We start from the raw sequence: 16,386 nt of genomic DNA, 5'->3' as shown, positions 1-16,386 counted from the left end.
GGCACAATTTATCAGAGGGTAGCTGTTTCAGATCAGTCTCAGCACCTGGTTTTCTGTACCAATGTCTTCATCTTATTCAGATACTCTCCTGATGAAATTACATGATTCTTAGTCATGAAAGAAGATACCTTCTTCTTACCTGTCCTTGGAGGCTTGTGTCTTTCTGGGTTTAATAAGAAATTGCTTTAGTATTCCCAGATAACTAATTAATTCTGATTAATATGAATATTTCTATACCCAAATGGCTTCTTACATTAGCAACCAGTTATAATAGCAAATAACCTAGCAGTATTTGTACATAAACCATCTCACTGGTTGTGTGACTGGCTGTTACTTGTTACATGTAGGGAGGTGTATTTACAAATATTCCCTTTATTAGAGGCTTTTTCCATTTCAAGCATTGTGATAATACACGTATTTGTCACACGTTGCTGATCATTAGGCTTGTCTGTCAAAAGCATCCAGAACTTAATACTAAATATGCTCAGAACTTAAAAATAGAGGCTTCAGACTATTTCTGAAACCATTTTTGCGGTGACAGAGAATGCTTACAGAAATCTTTGAGGCATGTTTGCAGTTTGAAAGAAGGACTTTCATCACCTATTCTCTGTAGTAATTACATCTTTCAAAGCACCATGCGAAAGAAGTAATAAGAGCTAGAGCAGAGCAGGAGGTACGGAACTGCATTCCAGAGGCAGTAGGCACGTATGTGGAGGTAATGACAGCACTTCGTGGCAGGGGAGGTGTCATGCTTGTTGAGGGCTGGAAGCTGTCTGTGGTTGATGAAGAGCAGAGATTGCCTCTGGAGGAATCTCCTTGGTTCATTTGAATATTTCCATGTATTATAGATGCAGCCAAAAACAATTAAATGCAGGAGTTCTCTCTGCTCACCAGTCATCAGGCTTATGGAATTATGGTATGGGTTTTCTCAAATGCAGTAATGACATTACTGCAGTAGATGAAGATGTGATTCTTAGGATTTGGGTCCAGTGATGACCGCTTTTGGAGTGTTTAGGTGAAAAAAAATGGAATTTATGCAAGTAAAACCTGTTTTTTAATGACTTGAGCATTGTCAGTGGTTAATATTACATTGCTCATGTTTCAAAATCTCTTAGAGTGACTGTGGCCTGTAGTTCACACTTAAAAATGAATCTGATGCCTCTGTTTAGCAAATACATTCCTTTAAACTGTTACCTTCTTGAATTTGCCTGCAAATTTTATTTCAAGTGTGTAACATTTCCTGTATTCTCAGATTTACACTGAGCCCTTCCTACAGTACATCAGATTCGACTCCTGTTCCTTGAGATCCCAGTATCCCTTTAAGGGATTTTGCCACAGCAGGAACGGGCCATCTGCATTCCTGAATGCTCAAGAAGGGAAGTGACTGTTTGCCCTGGAGACCTAGTGATAGCTGAGAGAAGGCTGGGGCTCAGCTTTGAAATGTTAATCTGCTTCTTCTGTCCTTCCAGGATTTTGCCCAGGGAGGCAGTGGGTGGGAAGTTGGTATTAATTTAGAATTCGAAGCTTTGGTGCAATCTGTCACAGCTTTAGCACATTCTAAATTGTTTTACTATTTAAGGAGGTATGAAGTTAAGATGGAACTTTGTTCTGCTTTCAAAACTGGCAAGAAATATCACCCTGATTTTGCCCAGCCACCAAGTAAATATAATAATGAGGGTCCTCCCTGTGGTGAGGAGTTTGAATTCTGCAAGGTTGAATTTTCAAGGTTCCTTATCATTTCCTCGCAGGGAATTGTACTCCTGCACAGGAGGCAGAGGTATAACCTTGCAATCTTTGCCATTGTCCTTTTTACAGGGCGCCAAATTGTACTGTGATCCTCATAGAGGCTGGATCTCTGCCCTTAGGAATTACGCACCTCCCTTTAGATAAGAGGAAGGTTGGTCTTGGACTGGGCCATGAGCAACTTGGGTTCAGATCCTTGTTCTGTCAGATGTATCCTGCCAAAGGCATCACGCCATAACCATTTAAAATGCTGTTGTGACATCTTGGGAGGGCAGAGGTGAGGGAGGGAGAAGGAAGTGTGAGGGACACGGTGCTTTTGTGACTGTGCTGACACAAACTAGCTGGAAGAGCCTGCAAAATCACAACTGGGATCTGAGTGTGTTGCTTAGAGCATGTCCCACAAGACTACTCATGGTGCTCAGTACAACACATGTGAGTTAGGCAACAAACTTCTGAAACAGGATGTAGCATTATCCCCTCTGCCCAGCTGTTTGTGAAGGGAAAGGATAGGTTAAAGTCCTTCAGGCAAAAATCTGTGGACATCAGGGATCACAGCAATGATTTACACAAGACTTCCAAGTTGTAAAGGTTGGATTTGGTGATCTTAAAGGTCTTTTCCAACCGAGTTGATTCTGTGGTTCTTCTGTGCTTCAGTCAGTATCTGTGAGATGGAGATAATGATTGTTCCTTTTTCTGCCCTAGTTGCTACTGTGATCCTTTCCCGATCTTCTCACAGTGCCCAGGAGAGCAGACCTTCACTCTTTAGGTATTAGCATAGGTGTAATTGGTTGAGTAAGGCAGAAAACTGGAGGGGGGGAGGCTGTTCTAGCAAGGGAACTATGCTGGCTAGTTAAATGCCATGCTAATTAAATACTTATTCTTTGGGCATTTCTAGAGCATGATGGAAAAGTGCATCTGTTGCAAGTATCCGCATTACCTTGGTTAGCGAGGCATCACAGAATCACAGAATCCCAGGTTGGAAGGGACCTCAAGGATCATCTGGTCTGAACTTTCTTAGCAAAGCATAACCTAGGCTGGATGTTCCAGCGCCCTGGCCAGCCAAAAAGTTGTACATGGCCAACACTGCTGCTCAGCAAGCTGGTCACTGGGGAAGTCCTGCTCGTCAGAGGAGTCTGCTCTGTGCATGAGGGAGCTGGTTGTGGTTGTCTCAGGAATCCCACAACAGAGCAAGTCGTACAAATCTGCCCTTTGCATGTTATTTTTTGCTTCCTTGGTGGGGTGGAATTAGCCATGAGCTTTGCAGAGTGGTGCCCTGGGTGTAGCTTTCCCTCTGTGTTAGCCCTTTGCTGCTGTAGTCCTTGGGTGAGATGCTTGGCTAAGGTGACTCCTGCCCCTGTGGCCAGATTTGTGCAGATGCTTCTTTTGGAACTGATGATGATGATACTGGTCAGTGCTCAAAAGAAGCAAATAAACAGGAGATAGACATATTTCGGGTAGAAGTGCACTAAAACTACAGCAAAATACAATGTTTGCTGTCTACAGAAGGGCAAAGTCGATAGGAAATGGAATTTTATTTTCAAGCTTTTAAGGGGATATAACGGTGAAGAATAACACAGCCCTAAAGAAGAAAGCTTGACTGTCCATGTTGCAGGAGAGTTGTAAACCTTTGAAATAGGGTTTGTAGTACAACTGCTGAGAGCCATAACTGCAACAACACAGATGCACCTATGGAACGTGTGTGTTAAATAGTTTATATAAGCCAAATCAGTCAGGCTGGTGTCTTAGTTAAGCTGACAGAGCATGTGTCTGTGGTCAGGTTAAGGACATAGATATGCAGAATTGTTATTTGCAAGTGATGTGTAAGTCTGAAAAAGAGAGAGTCCTGTTTGATTTCTTTTGTACTGTCAGTTTATCAGTACATTGTGTTTGGTGCTTACGTTGGCAGGGAGCAGGTTATGCCCCTCTTACTCACGCCGAGTGGCCTCTTTCACCCTGAGTAGTCCTATTAATTTTAATAGCACCAGAATAGCACTTGCCCTGGGTGAGGTGGCAGAGTCTGATCCTGGGATAAACACTGAGTGAAAACCATGTTAAAGACCTGTCTGAAAGGTTGTCCAGAATTTGCTCTTTAATTATAGCTTGCACAAAATCAAAAAGTATTTATTAAAAGAGCAGCAGTCGTGATTTAGGGAGCAGGCTTTCCTTTGCATATTTTTAGTGTGTTTTGCCATTAATGTAGACAATTCCGTAGTCCTGGTGGGAAGATGGTCAGAGCTCCTGTACAGCTTTGGTTTCTGGAAGAAATGGGCACCTTGTCAGTGATTTCTTATAGTAACACTCCAGTATTCCCCCATTAGCAGTTGGTAGGTGGACTGCATGTTTGCAAATACTTGACTGAAATTGTCCCTCTCCCTTTGGAAGTCTGAAAGAAAGATGAAGAAAACCTGTCTGTGTGTCTTGGAGAACAGGGATAAAGGCAAAACTTCTGTAAGCCAAGAAAATATCACAATCCTAAGGGCCAGGGGAGTCAGATGTTCGGTGCCTCATTATTTTTCCTGGTGCTATGAGGAGTTAAGCTGGGCCTTGGAGGTGAGATGATAGAGCAGGTTCTACTCCTCCATCACTGGTGAGACTGGGATGGTGAGATTGGGTAACGTGGTCCTTATCTGAACTTATCCAACTCCATCCTTGTGATCTGATGGCAATTTCAGGTGACACAGGAATAGCTCCATGTATGCTCTTGTCTGTTCTTGGTGTCATCCACAACTTCAGAGTGATGCAGGAGCGTAAAGCAGGGCACAGGAAAGTTTAAACCATCAGCAGTGAGGGCCATGAGAGGAGCTCTCATTGTTCAGCTCAGACATGGGGACACCATTTGGGTTCATTTTCCTTTTGGTGCATTTGCTCATCCTTATTTCCTCCTCCTCTTTCATCACTTCATCCCCCACAGATATCTGAAGCTTAAATGTGCTTGCCTTTTATCTGCCAATAGTCTGACACGAAGTAGTTCCTCTTCATAACCATGAATTTATGTTTGGCCTGTTTACTCAGGTGCTAGGCAGTATTTCTGGCTGCACAGATGGTGAGTCTAATACAGGCTTCTGGGTTTGACTTTTATGTTTGTTTACATCTTCATGGCACAATAGTTACCCGAAGAGACAAACTGAGAGATTGTGAAGTGCAACCTTGGGCCTAATCCTGAGATGTACGAAGGGCTTGGAAGCCTTTGGAGCATGGACCCAGGACCATGGTGTTGGATATGCTCCTAAGCACTGGCCGCCTTTCCAGATTAGGTGTTTTTAAATTAGCATAGTAAGTTTATTCATCTTTTGTCCAACACATTCCAGTGCTCTTGTTGGACAAGTGAAATGTGAGATGTAAAATGGCAGGAATGGGGAAACACGGTGCATTTGGGGCAGTGCCAGCCTCTGCCCTGTGTCTGCTCGGTCCTGCATGTCCCCCTCCACGGAGTTTTTTCCTTGCCTGTTAGTAATTTTCTTCTGTTTTACCAGGGTGAGTGGATTAGAATGATTGGAGGGAATGAGGAAAAGGTTCCTCTTTGTTAGCATGGGGAGATGCACAGGTAAATGTTTGTGCAAACTGAAACACAACACTTGTGTGGTTAGCTCAGTTTTGAAGCACTGGAAGGTGCCTCAGCTTTGGAGCTGCCAGTGTGGAAGGGAGGGTTAGAAATACCATAGAATCCTATAATGGTTTGGGTAGGAAGGGAGCTTAAAGCTCATCCAGTTCCAAGCCCTGCCACGGGCAGGGACACCTTCCACTAGAGCAGGTTGCTCCAAGCCCCTGTGTCCAACCTGGCCTTGAACACTGCCAGGGATGGGGCAGCCACAGCTTCTCTGGGCACCCTGTGCCAGCGCCTCAGCACCCTCACAGGGAAGAGCCCCTCTCCTCTGGACTCACTTGAGCAGGTCCTAAAGTGTTAGGGCTTAAAAATAGGGTTAATTAAGCAGCTTTGAGTCACCCCCTGAGGCTACCTCAATCCTCCGTCCTTCTTCCAGTGAAGACGCTTTGAGTGTCCAGCACAGAGCTGCATTGCTGTGTGGATGAGGTTCTGGACCAGCCATGAGAGGACTTTTTCCCACCTCCCCTGCTACCCAATGCCTCTGCAGCTTTTGCCCAGTGATTTTCTTATTTTTATCAACATTTGAAGGCAGTCTCCATTTCTGGGTCTTACTCTTTGGTTTTGAGGTTTATGGGTGGAAAGGATTATATGCACACTGAGTAGCAGTAGTATTATGCAGCAGCTCTTCTGAGAAAACACACACTTTTAGCAATTCGTCAGTAATAAACTGCCACACTTCAGTGCTGTACGTTTTGTCAGTTCTCTAGTGCCAAATGGAGCTGTTCGGTGTGTAAGAAGCAGATAGCGTGAGGTGATGACATGTTAAGTGTAATGTGGGAAAGAGCAACGGCACGTTCTGCTCATTGGGAGCTTTGCAGTGATGAAAACAGTTAAAAGTGTCTGATTTGTATTTGCAGAAGTCCTCCAAGTCACATACTTTAAGTTAATTTCAAGAGTTCAGGATTAGAAGGGGAAAAAAGGTTATGGGGTCAGTGTGAAATAGATGGTGACGATGATGCATTTCTTTGCACAGAAATTAGTTTGTGTCTTTTACCTAAATTGCAGAACTAAATACTGAGTTCGTAGACATCATATTATTTGGTGGACCAGATTCTTATCTGGCATAAAGTCATCTGCTCCGATTCACCTGACTTCACTGGAGTCACACCAGTTAAGAAAATTGCAGTATTCATTGAAGTTGGCTGTGGAGATTCTTTCAATACTCTCTGTGTTAGCCAAGTCTTTTTCCTTGATGAAAAAGTGAATTCATTTCAGAACCTTTTGGCAACAGAAGTTTAAAAACTGCAATTTGGGATTGGTAGAGCAATTTTTTTGAGAAGAACATTTAAACCTTAAGTACTAAGTGTTCTTTTTAAAGTCATTACCAACAGAAGACAAGGTACAGGATAGTTCCGTGTCCCACAGAAATCATCTGGATGACAGGAAAGAGGAAGTAGCGGAGAAAAATAGCTGAATTTTCATGTGTTTTTGTGACTCATATTAAACCCCTCAGCCTCACTGAGATGTGCCAGGGAATTCTAGGAAATCAGTCAGTTGCTGTAGAGACAGGATCCTCAAAACTTGTTTATAGTGTTTCATTTTCTTAATGTCTATGTTTATGTACAGCCTCACAGCATAATCATCTCAGAATATATATATCTATGTAATATACATATGTAAAAATACACAGTTATGCAATGGGAGTATGTATCCAGTTTATGCAATTATTTTTTTTCATGTATCTAAGAGAAGCTCACTTTTTTCAGCATGGTGAGATCAGTACTGCCAGTGAAATCCACTGTTTTGCTGCACGTGTGTTCAGTTATTCCTTGTGCTTTGGTGCTTTGTGCCCAGTAAAGATGATTTTTAAGCATCCATTTTATTTAGAGCAGAGTCATTGTGGCACTAAAGGTCCTAATATCAGGGAGAAGAGGTGGTTAAACTTGTACGTGTGGTAGACAAACACTGTGTTTTGTGTTCCCCAGAGAAGGGCTTTAATTCTGATTAATGTTAGTCTTTAGAGAGTTCGGTGGCTTCCTGAGTTCCTGGTAAATCAGCCCCTGCTCAGGATTCCTGTCTGGGGTGCCAGAGAGTGAAAGGGTTCTTGCATCATGGATGCAAGGTGAAGGTTCCCTTTGTGATCAGAGCATGATAGAAACAAATCCAAAGTCATACACATGGGAAATGCCAGATTTTCTTTTGATGCAAAGTGATGCATTTCTTGAAAACGGATTAAATCCTTTTTTTTAGTTTGTATTTTTTTTAGATGATGATGGTATGCATCATAGAAATATCCACAGAAATATCAAATAAGACATGAAAAACAGCTTTGTGATGTGTATTAGCTAAGGTTAGCACCATTAAAGTTACTTATCATCTGATGCCTATGGCAGGAAGGTTGGAACTAGATGATTTTAAGGTCCTTTCCAAGCCAAACCATTCTATGATTCTGTTAGATCAAGTTTCCTCAACAAGACAGAAGAGCTGGTTTAAAAAACAAAGTAAAATATGATTTCTCTTTTTTCTTTCACCTTGTTTTAAGACCCCTCCATCACTTGTCTTTCCTCAGGTACCACTTACAGAAGCAGTGGACCCAGTTGAGTTGGAGGATTACCTTATCACGCACCCCATTGCGGTGGAGTCCGGACCCCTGAGAGACTTGCTTGAGTTTCCTCCTGATGACATTGAGGTTGTGTACACCCCTCGAGAATGTCGAACGCTTGTGTCGGCCGTGCCTGAAGAGAGGTAGGAGGTGACAGGGTGACACCTTGCTCCAGGGAATTAATCGTCTACATTTGAGTATCTGCAAGCCAGGAATTTCTGACTGTAAATGCCTGGAAGAGTAAATACAAACCTAAGTGGACCCAGGAATGTTTAAGAATTCATTATCATGTCTGTGATTTTGAAGATGTTTTTGTTCTTTTGACAGTGAGATGGACCCTCACGTGAGGGACTGTGTAAGGAGTTACACGGAAGACTGGGCGATTGTGAACAGAAAGTGAGTTCCCCCATGCTATTTGTCCGCTTGGTTTCATATTTAGACTTTTGCAGGTTGGCTAGCTGCTGTGAGGAGTCTCAGGTTGGATATAAAGAAGAAGTTCTTTACTGTGGGGCTGGTGAGGCACTGGCACAGGTTGCCTAAAGAAGTGGTAAATGCTCCATCCCTGGCAGTGTTCAAGCCCAGGAAGGACAGAGCCTTGGGCAACATGGTCTAGTGTGAGGCATCCCTGCCCATAGCAGGGGGTTGGAACTGGATAATCTTAAGGTCCTTTCCAACCCAAACCAGTCTATGATTGTATGATATAAATTATTGTCCTGGCTACTGCGTCCATGTGTCCTGGCTTTTAATTGCCCAGCTCAGCTGAACTGATGCTTTGTGTTTAGCTGAAATGATGCTTTGTGTTTCGAAAATTAGATCTTAGATGTCAAAATCCCGTGGGGCATTTTTGAAAAGCTGGGTCATTGTAGTCAACAGTTGCTCCTTTAGAATGGGAGAGGAATTAGGGAATGTGAACAAGTAAAATTTCTTTAAGCATTTGTTTCTTTGTTCCCTATGTTTTTAGCTCTTTTTAGACAGAAGTTACATTAATTTTGTAACAATGTAAGATTTATGTGCTGCCACAACCATTTAATAGATAAAGTGCCCTCGTTTGTTCCCAAAGAGACTTAGAGCAAGTGTATAATTTAAACAAATAACTTAATATTTGAACTATGACAACGTTTACCTAATGAGTTAACAGGTTAGAGAATGTGCATTGGTCGAATCATGCAAATTAGCAGGAAGGTTTCTGAGTAGCTTTACTTGAAACATACACTCTCTCTGATGATTGAAAGTCTGATGGTTTCAAGAGCTACTGTCAAGGAGTAAGTGATCCATGTGATGTGCATCACCTACGAATGACTTGACTACAGCTACAGCTCTGCCCTTGTGGCAGTTGCTACGATTCACTGGTTTAATGTTGTCCTGAGAACCACTTCAGGGGATGCTGAAGATATGCTTTGCAGTGCTGAGATGACCTAATAAAAATGTGTTTTGTAATCTCATACCAAAAGAAAACCCTCACCCAGAAAGAAACCCGGGAGAGAGACAGATACTTTATTAACTCCCTGCCTTTGTGGGCAGAGTCTGGAATGCACAGTCAACTTGGACAATGTGAGCTACCCAGCCAGCACACCTCTTGGTTTCTCAGTGACTTTCACTGGTACCTGGAATACCTGGCTGTGATTCCTGCACTGAGGAAGTTCTAGTTGGAGGAGGCAGCAGAGCTTTCTGTCCTGTGCGGGTCAGCTGCAGGTTGTGTTCTGTGTGAGGGAAGGCAGGAAGCTAAAGGCATCAAAGTTGCCTGAGTGAGTTGGAGGTGTGATGGGAGATTGTTGAACTGCAGTCAGAGGTTGTCTTGTCCCTTTGGAGGACTAGAGGCACTTCTATAAACATTTATAGCAGTTTTAACATGGATAAAATCATGGTGCTGGAGTGGGTAGAAACATAAGGGTTACTGCTGGAGCAAGGGAAGAACCTGAAGGCCTGGCTGGGAAGGATTAAATAATTTTTCAAGTAAGGGTTTCTCTTAATCCATCTTATTGAATGGTTACGGGTGCTTTGGCTAGCTCTGGGAGCAAAAAATCCAGCTCTTTTAGCTTTAGAAGAACATGTCTTCCAATGTGCCATCCATCTGTGCCCCCACCCCAGGGGTAATAATCTTTATGTCAATCTCTGTCTACAGTTCTTTGTAACCAAAACATTTTTGGGGACAGGCAAATCCATCTATTTAGTGATAATTGTAATGCTATTGGAAAAGGTAAATAAGTTTTATTCACGGGCCTGAAAAAAACAATAGCGTATTCTTATTTCAACCTTATGGCATAATTTCTGTATGCTAGTCTGATAGCAGCAGTGATCACAAGCACCTCTGAAGTCAGCTCTGATTTAGAATGAATTTACACTTAGTGGTGGAGCTGTGAGTGAAATGGAGACATCCCAGTGAGGGTTATATAGATCGTATTGTTCAGCTCTCAGGAATTATAACCTGGAGAGGAAAATGCTCTCCTCCTTTTTCTCCTCCCTTTATTCACTGCCAGCACAGTTTTCACATGTCTGTGCATCCTTCTGTGGTAACTTTAGTAACAGGGCATGGTAAGATCAATTAATTCTAGCTGTGACCTCAGCACTACTTCAGGAACTGACTTTGAGTGCGTATTGTAAGAAGACTGTGGCTCTGGCCATATGTGTGTGTGAATATATATATATAGTGGCATTTGGTATCCAGAAATTGTGTGTGTGAATATATACATAGTGCCATTTGGTATGAAAAAATTTGTTAGTCAAAGAGATCTGATCTTGTCAGCAATAGTAGACAAACTGTTTACTAGCTCTTACACCCTGGAATGCTCTGAAGGACTCAATTCTGCTTATAAAGATAGTATGGGAACATGCTCCTTTTAGTTGGGGTGGGAAGTCATATGTTTTCCAGAGGTGCTCAGGACTTCTGTGCTTCATGCAGTCTTGCCTGAAGTTTGTGTTTTGATTTTCAGGTTCCTAATATTGTCTGTTCCAATTCAGTTCTTGCTCCAGCAGAACCCCTGGCCTTCAGTCCTCGTGTTCTTGGCTTGTTTTAAGCTTGGCATCACAAGTACGCATTTTATGATGACCTTAACTAGCCATTGATAATACTTCTTTTGACATCATGCAGGGTTGCTTTAGAGTTGAACAGAGTCACATTGTAGGACTGGAATACTGGTTGTTGGATTATTACCCAGCTACAGTGGAGGGTGACTAGAAATACTGTTTGCAGAGAGCAATTTATGCTTTGTGAGGACCCACATTGATAATACAGGGTTTGTTCTGTAATTCTGCTTCTGGGTTTGGGGTCAAAAAGGACACTAAGTATTTGAAATGCTCTGTTTTCAGATATCACAAGCTGGGAACTGGATTTAATCCCAACACCTTAGACAAACAGAAGGAGAGGCAAAAGGGGCTCCCCAAACAGATCTTTGAGTCTGACGAAGCTCCTGATGGCAACAGTTACCAGGATGAACAAGTAATGTACCTTTAAAACCTTCCTACATAAAACCTAATTTATAGTCACGTTTTAAAAGTGCAGTCCCTTTCCCATTATAAGTTGCTTTTAATTTGTTGAATCTCAGGATGACCTTAAACGCCGCTCAATGTCGATTGACGATACTCCCCGGGGCAGCTGGGCATGCAGTATTTTTGACCTGAAGAACTCCCTTCCAGATGCCCTTCTCCCAAACCTACTGGACCGAACCCCAAATGAGGAGATAGACCACCATAATGAAGATCAGAGGAAGTCCAGTAGGCATAAGGAGCTTTTTGCACTACATCCAGCACCGGATGAGGTATTTTTATATACATGTGGGTGAGGCTAAAAAAGTTAAGGATGGAGGTAATGTGAAAATTGTCAGTCTGACGTGGATTTAAAGGAGTTAAGATCACCTATATTTAATATCCATGAGAACCTTAGCTATTTTGTGGGTCGCGTGTTCTTGTTCTTTGGCATATTGTCTTGCCATAGATACTACTTTCGTAAGATTGGTTTTCCTTTTTGGTTATGCAATCCCCTATAATGTAGAAACATTAAAGGGATTTAATTTAGCATATTTATAGCTGCTGATAAATGCAACATGCTGGTAAGCCTCAGATTAAATTGGTACTAGTGTCTTAGAAGAAAAAAGCGATACATATGTTTGTTTCATAATGGTGTTAGTGGTTTGTACAAGTGTCATGTCTCTAATTTCAGGAGGAGCCTATAGAACGACTTAGTGTCCCTGAAGTACCCAAAGAGCACTTTGGCCAAAGACTCCTGGTGAAGTGTTTGTCCCTCAAGTAAGCATCACTCCAACAGACAGAATCTGAGAATTGAAGTCTGCTGTTGTATCCACATGCACCTCGAATAACTCTGCAGTCTTGTTTATTACCCTTCAAGGGATATAACATTACTTGGTTTGGTCATAGGCTTAAAGGCTAGTTCTGTGCGTCAGTCAGTTTTATCTTCAAGACTTTCTTCATATTGGTGTGACATAGAAAATATTCACCTTCCTTTGCTTTACTCTGAGTTGGTTTCCTGCCAGTCTGTAACTATACCTGTCCATGTTACTAGCACTCATGCTTCGCTGCCCTCGTTCAGGGTCTGAAGTTGGCCAGTCATTGGTGTTCAGCTCTGTAACAAGGATGTTGAAGAGGGGCAAAAAATAAAAAAGGTGAAAAATGCTTAAGCCTTAAAACATGAGATAACCAAAGATTTGCTGAAGTTTAGGCTCAACAACCTTGACTGTGTCCCTTTAAGAGTGAAGACTTTATATACTTAGCAAGCATTAACTGGAGGAATAGAAACCTGTTAAACAAGTTTAATGAAGTGGAGCTCCTGAATATAGGGTTACCTGCAGCTGGTTCATTGCCTATAACTCTTCTCTAATAACACAAGGTAAAATTTTACTGTTATTCCCTTGGAGAAATAAAGTACAAAACTGATTTTCCACACTGCTGTATTCATCTTCTGTGTCCTCAGTTAGGTCAACCCTTCCTATTAGAGAGCTCCAGTTAGACTACATTGCGGCTCATAACTGAGATATATGTGTGGGACATATCTCCTGCTCGTAGAGTACTCCAGGACCTAATATAGCCATAGAGATGAACTGATTTTGCAGCCTTTTATGAACTGGAACAACATAATATGCAGTAGCTGTGGAACTTCCTCTCCAAAGGATGGTGTCTTTAGCATAAATAAGTTAGATGGTGGAAATTAATGATTTCTGCTATTTAAGCATTTGTAAATTTGAAGCAAATCTGCACAAACATACTTGTTTGTGTACCACAGTAATGTCTGAAACTGTACTTACAGTTGTAATAGCAAGCATCTAAGATGACGCTATCTTAGTGGCACAAAGAGAAGTAGATAGTCTCTTCTCTAGGGAGAAGGCTAAGATGACCTAAGCAGGGTCATTTTCAGGTTAATCTCACCTTTGTTACCAAACTAGAGAAAATACCTGTTAGGTGATGAAGTCCTGTCTGTTGTTCTTCCTGTTGGAAGAAGGAGTTCCAGGCTGAGAAGCTGAGAGCTCTCTGCAAGGACTGGGTACATGGCGGTATCCCACTGTGAATTGGGCATTAATTTCATGGGGAGGCTGTGCAGGCAGGATAAGGGCATTTCAGCCCCTGCTCCCTTTGGTGTAGAGACAGGTTTTGAATGTTTTTCTAATTTCCTTAACTTCCCAGGTGATTAACAATAAGTTTAGCTCTATTTGGTAGGTTAGTGGTTTCGTTGGAAGTGTTTCACTCAGCGTAAATACTTGATAACAGTTACTCTGAAAAACTGACATCTTTCTGAGAGAGGTTTTGAGATACTGGTGTTTTCTGACATGAGTTAAATGTTGAACATTGCCAAAATAGCTGCCCCTGACTCAAAGGAATGAGCTTTCTGGTCAATAATGCTGAGGGGAGCAGTTTGCCGTTTAGTTCTATCAATAGGTCAGCATAGTAAAGTAGCATATAGGGCATCTTCTTAATGGTATCAGAGGAGCTAAGAGGTCCAGGTATCTCAATTAATAATTCTTCTTCCTTTAAGGAAGCTATTTAAGATTGCTTTGCTGAGCTTTCAAACCACCCTTGAAGAAGATGAAAGCATTTATAGAAGTATGCTTTATGTCCTGTGATCCTAATCCCAATCTTTTTGTTGAGTCAACGAGTTGAAATGGCTTTTAGGAGGTCCAGGGAGCACCAATGCATGTCCTAGTGGAAGAGAGCAGAGGCAATGCAGAGGAAGCAGGACAGGAGAGGAGAGGGGAGGAAACTAGAGACCAAGATCCCTTTCATCAGGAGCACGCCCTTAGGTTGCTGACATCTTGGTTTAACAGTGGTCAGCCATCAGCCAGGAAGGATTTGGGCAGAGGGTAGGTTATTCTTTCTTACAAAATGCAATTGAACTCATTTTATCTTTTTCTTTCTTTCAAGATTTGAAATAGAAATTGAACCCATTTTTGCAAGTTTGGCTTTGTATGACGTTAAAGAAAAGAAAAAGGTAGGTTTTTAATTACTTCTTAAATACATTTCCATTGAAGCATTACAAAGCTGTATCGATAAAAAAAAAAGGGGAGGAATTAATTCTGGAAACAAACCTTTATGAAGGCAATGACATACTAGTGGTTGGAAGAATGATGAGGCCATTTCCAGAGCCACCTTCTCTGTTCTTCTGCTTAGTAAAACAGTTCAAGTATAACCACTTTTCTAAAAATATTATCTAATATGTGAGTGCTTGAAATCAGAATATATATGTTGTCCAATCTTGGCTTTCAAAAGTCTTTTCCCCAGAGAGAACTTCAGTAACTGAAACCATTTATTTAGATTAAATCTTTGTGACTTTCTTAATGTCTTTTTTGTGATTCAGCATAGTATATGTCCAAGTACCATTTTAATAATGCACAAGGAAGTCCTACACGCTAAAATTGCTAAAATCAAAACAAAACTGAGGAGTCTTTTCAAGATCTAAGTTATAGGAAATGCAAAATACATTTATTCGCCTATTTATGTTCTGTATTTAATATTTGAGGAGTCTCTTAGTTTTCCTAATTCAAGATATTAGCAGCAGTAGAGAGAAAAATGTTAAAAATATGCATTTTGACATTTATCTCTTTAAGACTTGAATTTAATGCATTGAGTTTTAAGTTATGTAGATGAGAGTATGTGGAATATTATGTGAACTTTGTTTAATATTTAAATCACATTTCATAAGCCAGTTTTATCATCTCATTACTCCATTTCCCCCCCCCCCCCCCCCAGCGTAGTAAGTTCTTTAGTGACCTCTGGTGTTGATAACACCAGCTCACATTCCTTTTGGCTCTGAAGCCTTGATGCAGTCAAGGACTTGGTGTTTCAGCATAGCTAGCTCAGTTTGGCTTTCAAGATGTGGTGTTCTTTCTTTTTCTGTGAATGATCTGAAAAATCATCTTCTATTTTGATATTTTGATATTTTCAGTTCAGATAGCAATTTTAATTTCTAGTTCTGTGATGGAACTACACAACTTACAGGAGCTGGAGGAAATGTTACAGGTAGTGTGTATCGTTAGCTCCATTTCCTTGCAGTTTTTTACTTGGGTTTTGAAATTGTCTGTTGTATTTATGAAGAGTTTACTAAAAATAAAAAGTATAACTTGAAACTACCCAACTTCTTCCTTAGATTTCAGAAAATTTCTACTTTGATTTAAACTCTGAGCAAATGAAGGGAATGCTCCGTCCACATGTTCCCCCTGCTGCTATATCCACGCTGGCCAGATCTGCCATCTTTTCTATCACTTATCCCTCTCAAGATGTCTTTCTGGTAATAAAGGTAAGAAATACCAGAGAAATGAAAACTATTATTGTCTCTGTTTTCAATGTAAAATAAAATACAAACAAGTCTGGCTGACGAGTTGACTTCTTATTTACATTTGGAGAGCAGAACTCTGTTTCATTTCAGATATTCTCACTTGGTACATTAAGTTCCTTTGAAACAGTTCAGTGGAGATATGCATTGTTGTATTATTGAAGAACTGAAAAGAGCACAAAGATTTGCTTGACATAGAGCAGCTTTCTGGGGCTTGACCTTGGTTTTCATATGAAACAATGTGCTGACTCCTTAAGATGATAGATAAAGTTAGTGATTTAAGAATACATGTTGATCTGAATCTCATTTCTAAAATGATATATGCCCTTAAGCCTGATTTTCAAAGGTCTTTAAGAATTGAAATTGCTAAGAGGGTGAGAACCATAACTGAAATAAAATGCCACATTGGTCAGTCCTGGAATAAAGTATACAAAGGTAAAAGTTATTTTCTCTTCTTTCATTTGATTCAGTGAGAGCACAAATGTTACTAGTTCAGACTGGCATTTGAATCATTGTTTTTTGGTCTGGTTTCTGCATAAAAAACCATCCTGTTGTAAAAAACGGGAGTTCAATGCATGCTTTCAGTTCAGAGGCAGTGATTACACTGCCTGCTACCTAAGTGCTGTGTTTTGAGAACCCTAGTGACTGAGGTTTGTGCAAGTCCTTCATGAACTGCTTCTTAAATGAGGAATAAGCTTTTGAAAATGAATTGAGGCTTTGTGG

At 41.1% G+C, this 16,386-nt stretch overlaps 1 protein-coding gene across 13 annotated transcripts in view; it reads left to right on the top strand.

The window, feature by feature from the left end:
• DOCK7 (dedicator of cytokinesis 7) overlaps positions 1-16,386 on the top strand; it is a 107,685-nt gene that overhangs the window by 17,085 nt on the left and 74,214 nt on the right. For all 13 annotated transcript variants that reach the window (XM_030494343.1, XM_030494342.1, XM_030494340.1 and 10 more), the window contains exons 3-9: positions 7,857-8,032; positions 8,217-8,285; positions 11,196-11,325; positions 11,432-11,644; positions 12,046-12,131; positions 14,256-14,322; positions 15,478-15,627. In XM_030494343.1, coding sequence (XP_030350203.1) covers positions 7,857-8,032; positions 8,217-8,285; positions 11,196-11,325; positions 11,432-11,644; positions 12,046-12,131; positions 14,256-14,322; positions 15,478-15,627 — 891 coding nt within the window. The remainder of the gene's footprint in view (positions 1-7,856; positions 8,033-8,216; positions 8,286-11,195; positions 11,326-11,431; positions 11,645-12,045; positions 12,132-14,255; positions 14,323-15,477; positions 15,628-16,386) is intronic.

Source organism: Strigops habroptila, chromosome 8 (assembly GCF_004027225.2).
Source record: "Strigops habroptila isolate Jane chromosome 8, bStrHab1.2.pri, whole genome shotgun sequence".
Taxonomy (NCBI): domain Eukaryota; kingdom Metazoa; phylum Chordata; class Aves; order Psittaciformes; family Psittacidae; genus Strigops; species Strigops habroptila.
This window is presented reverse-complemented; position numbering and strand designations above follow the sequence as displayed.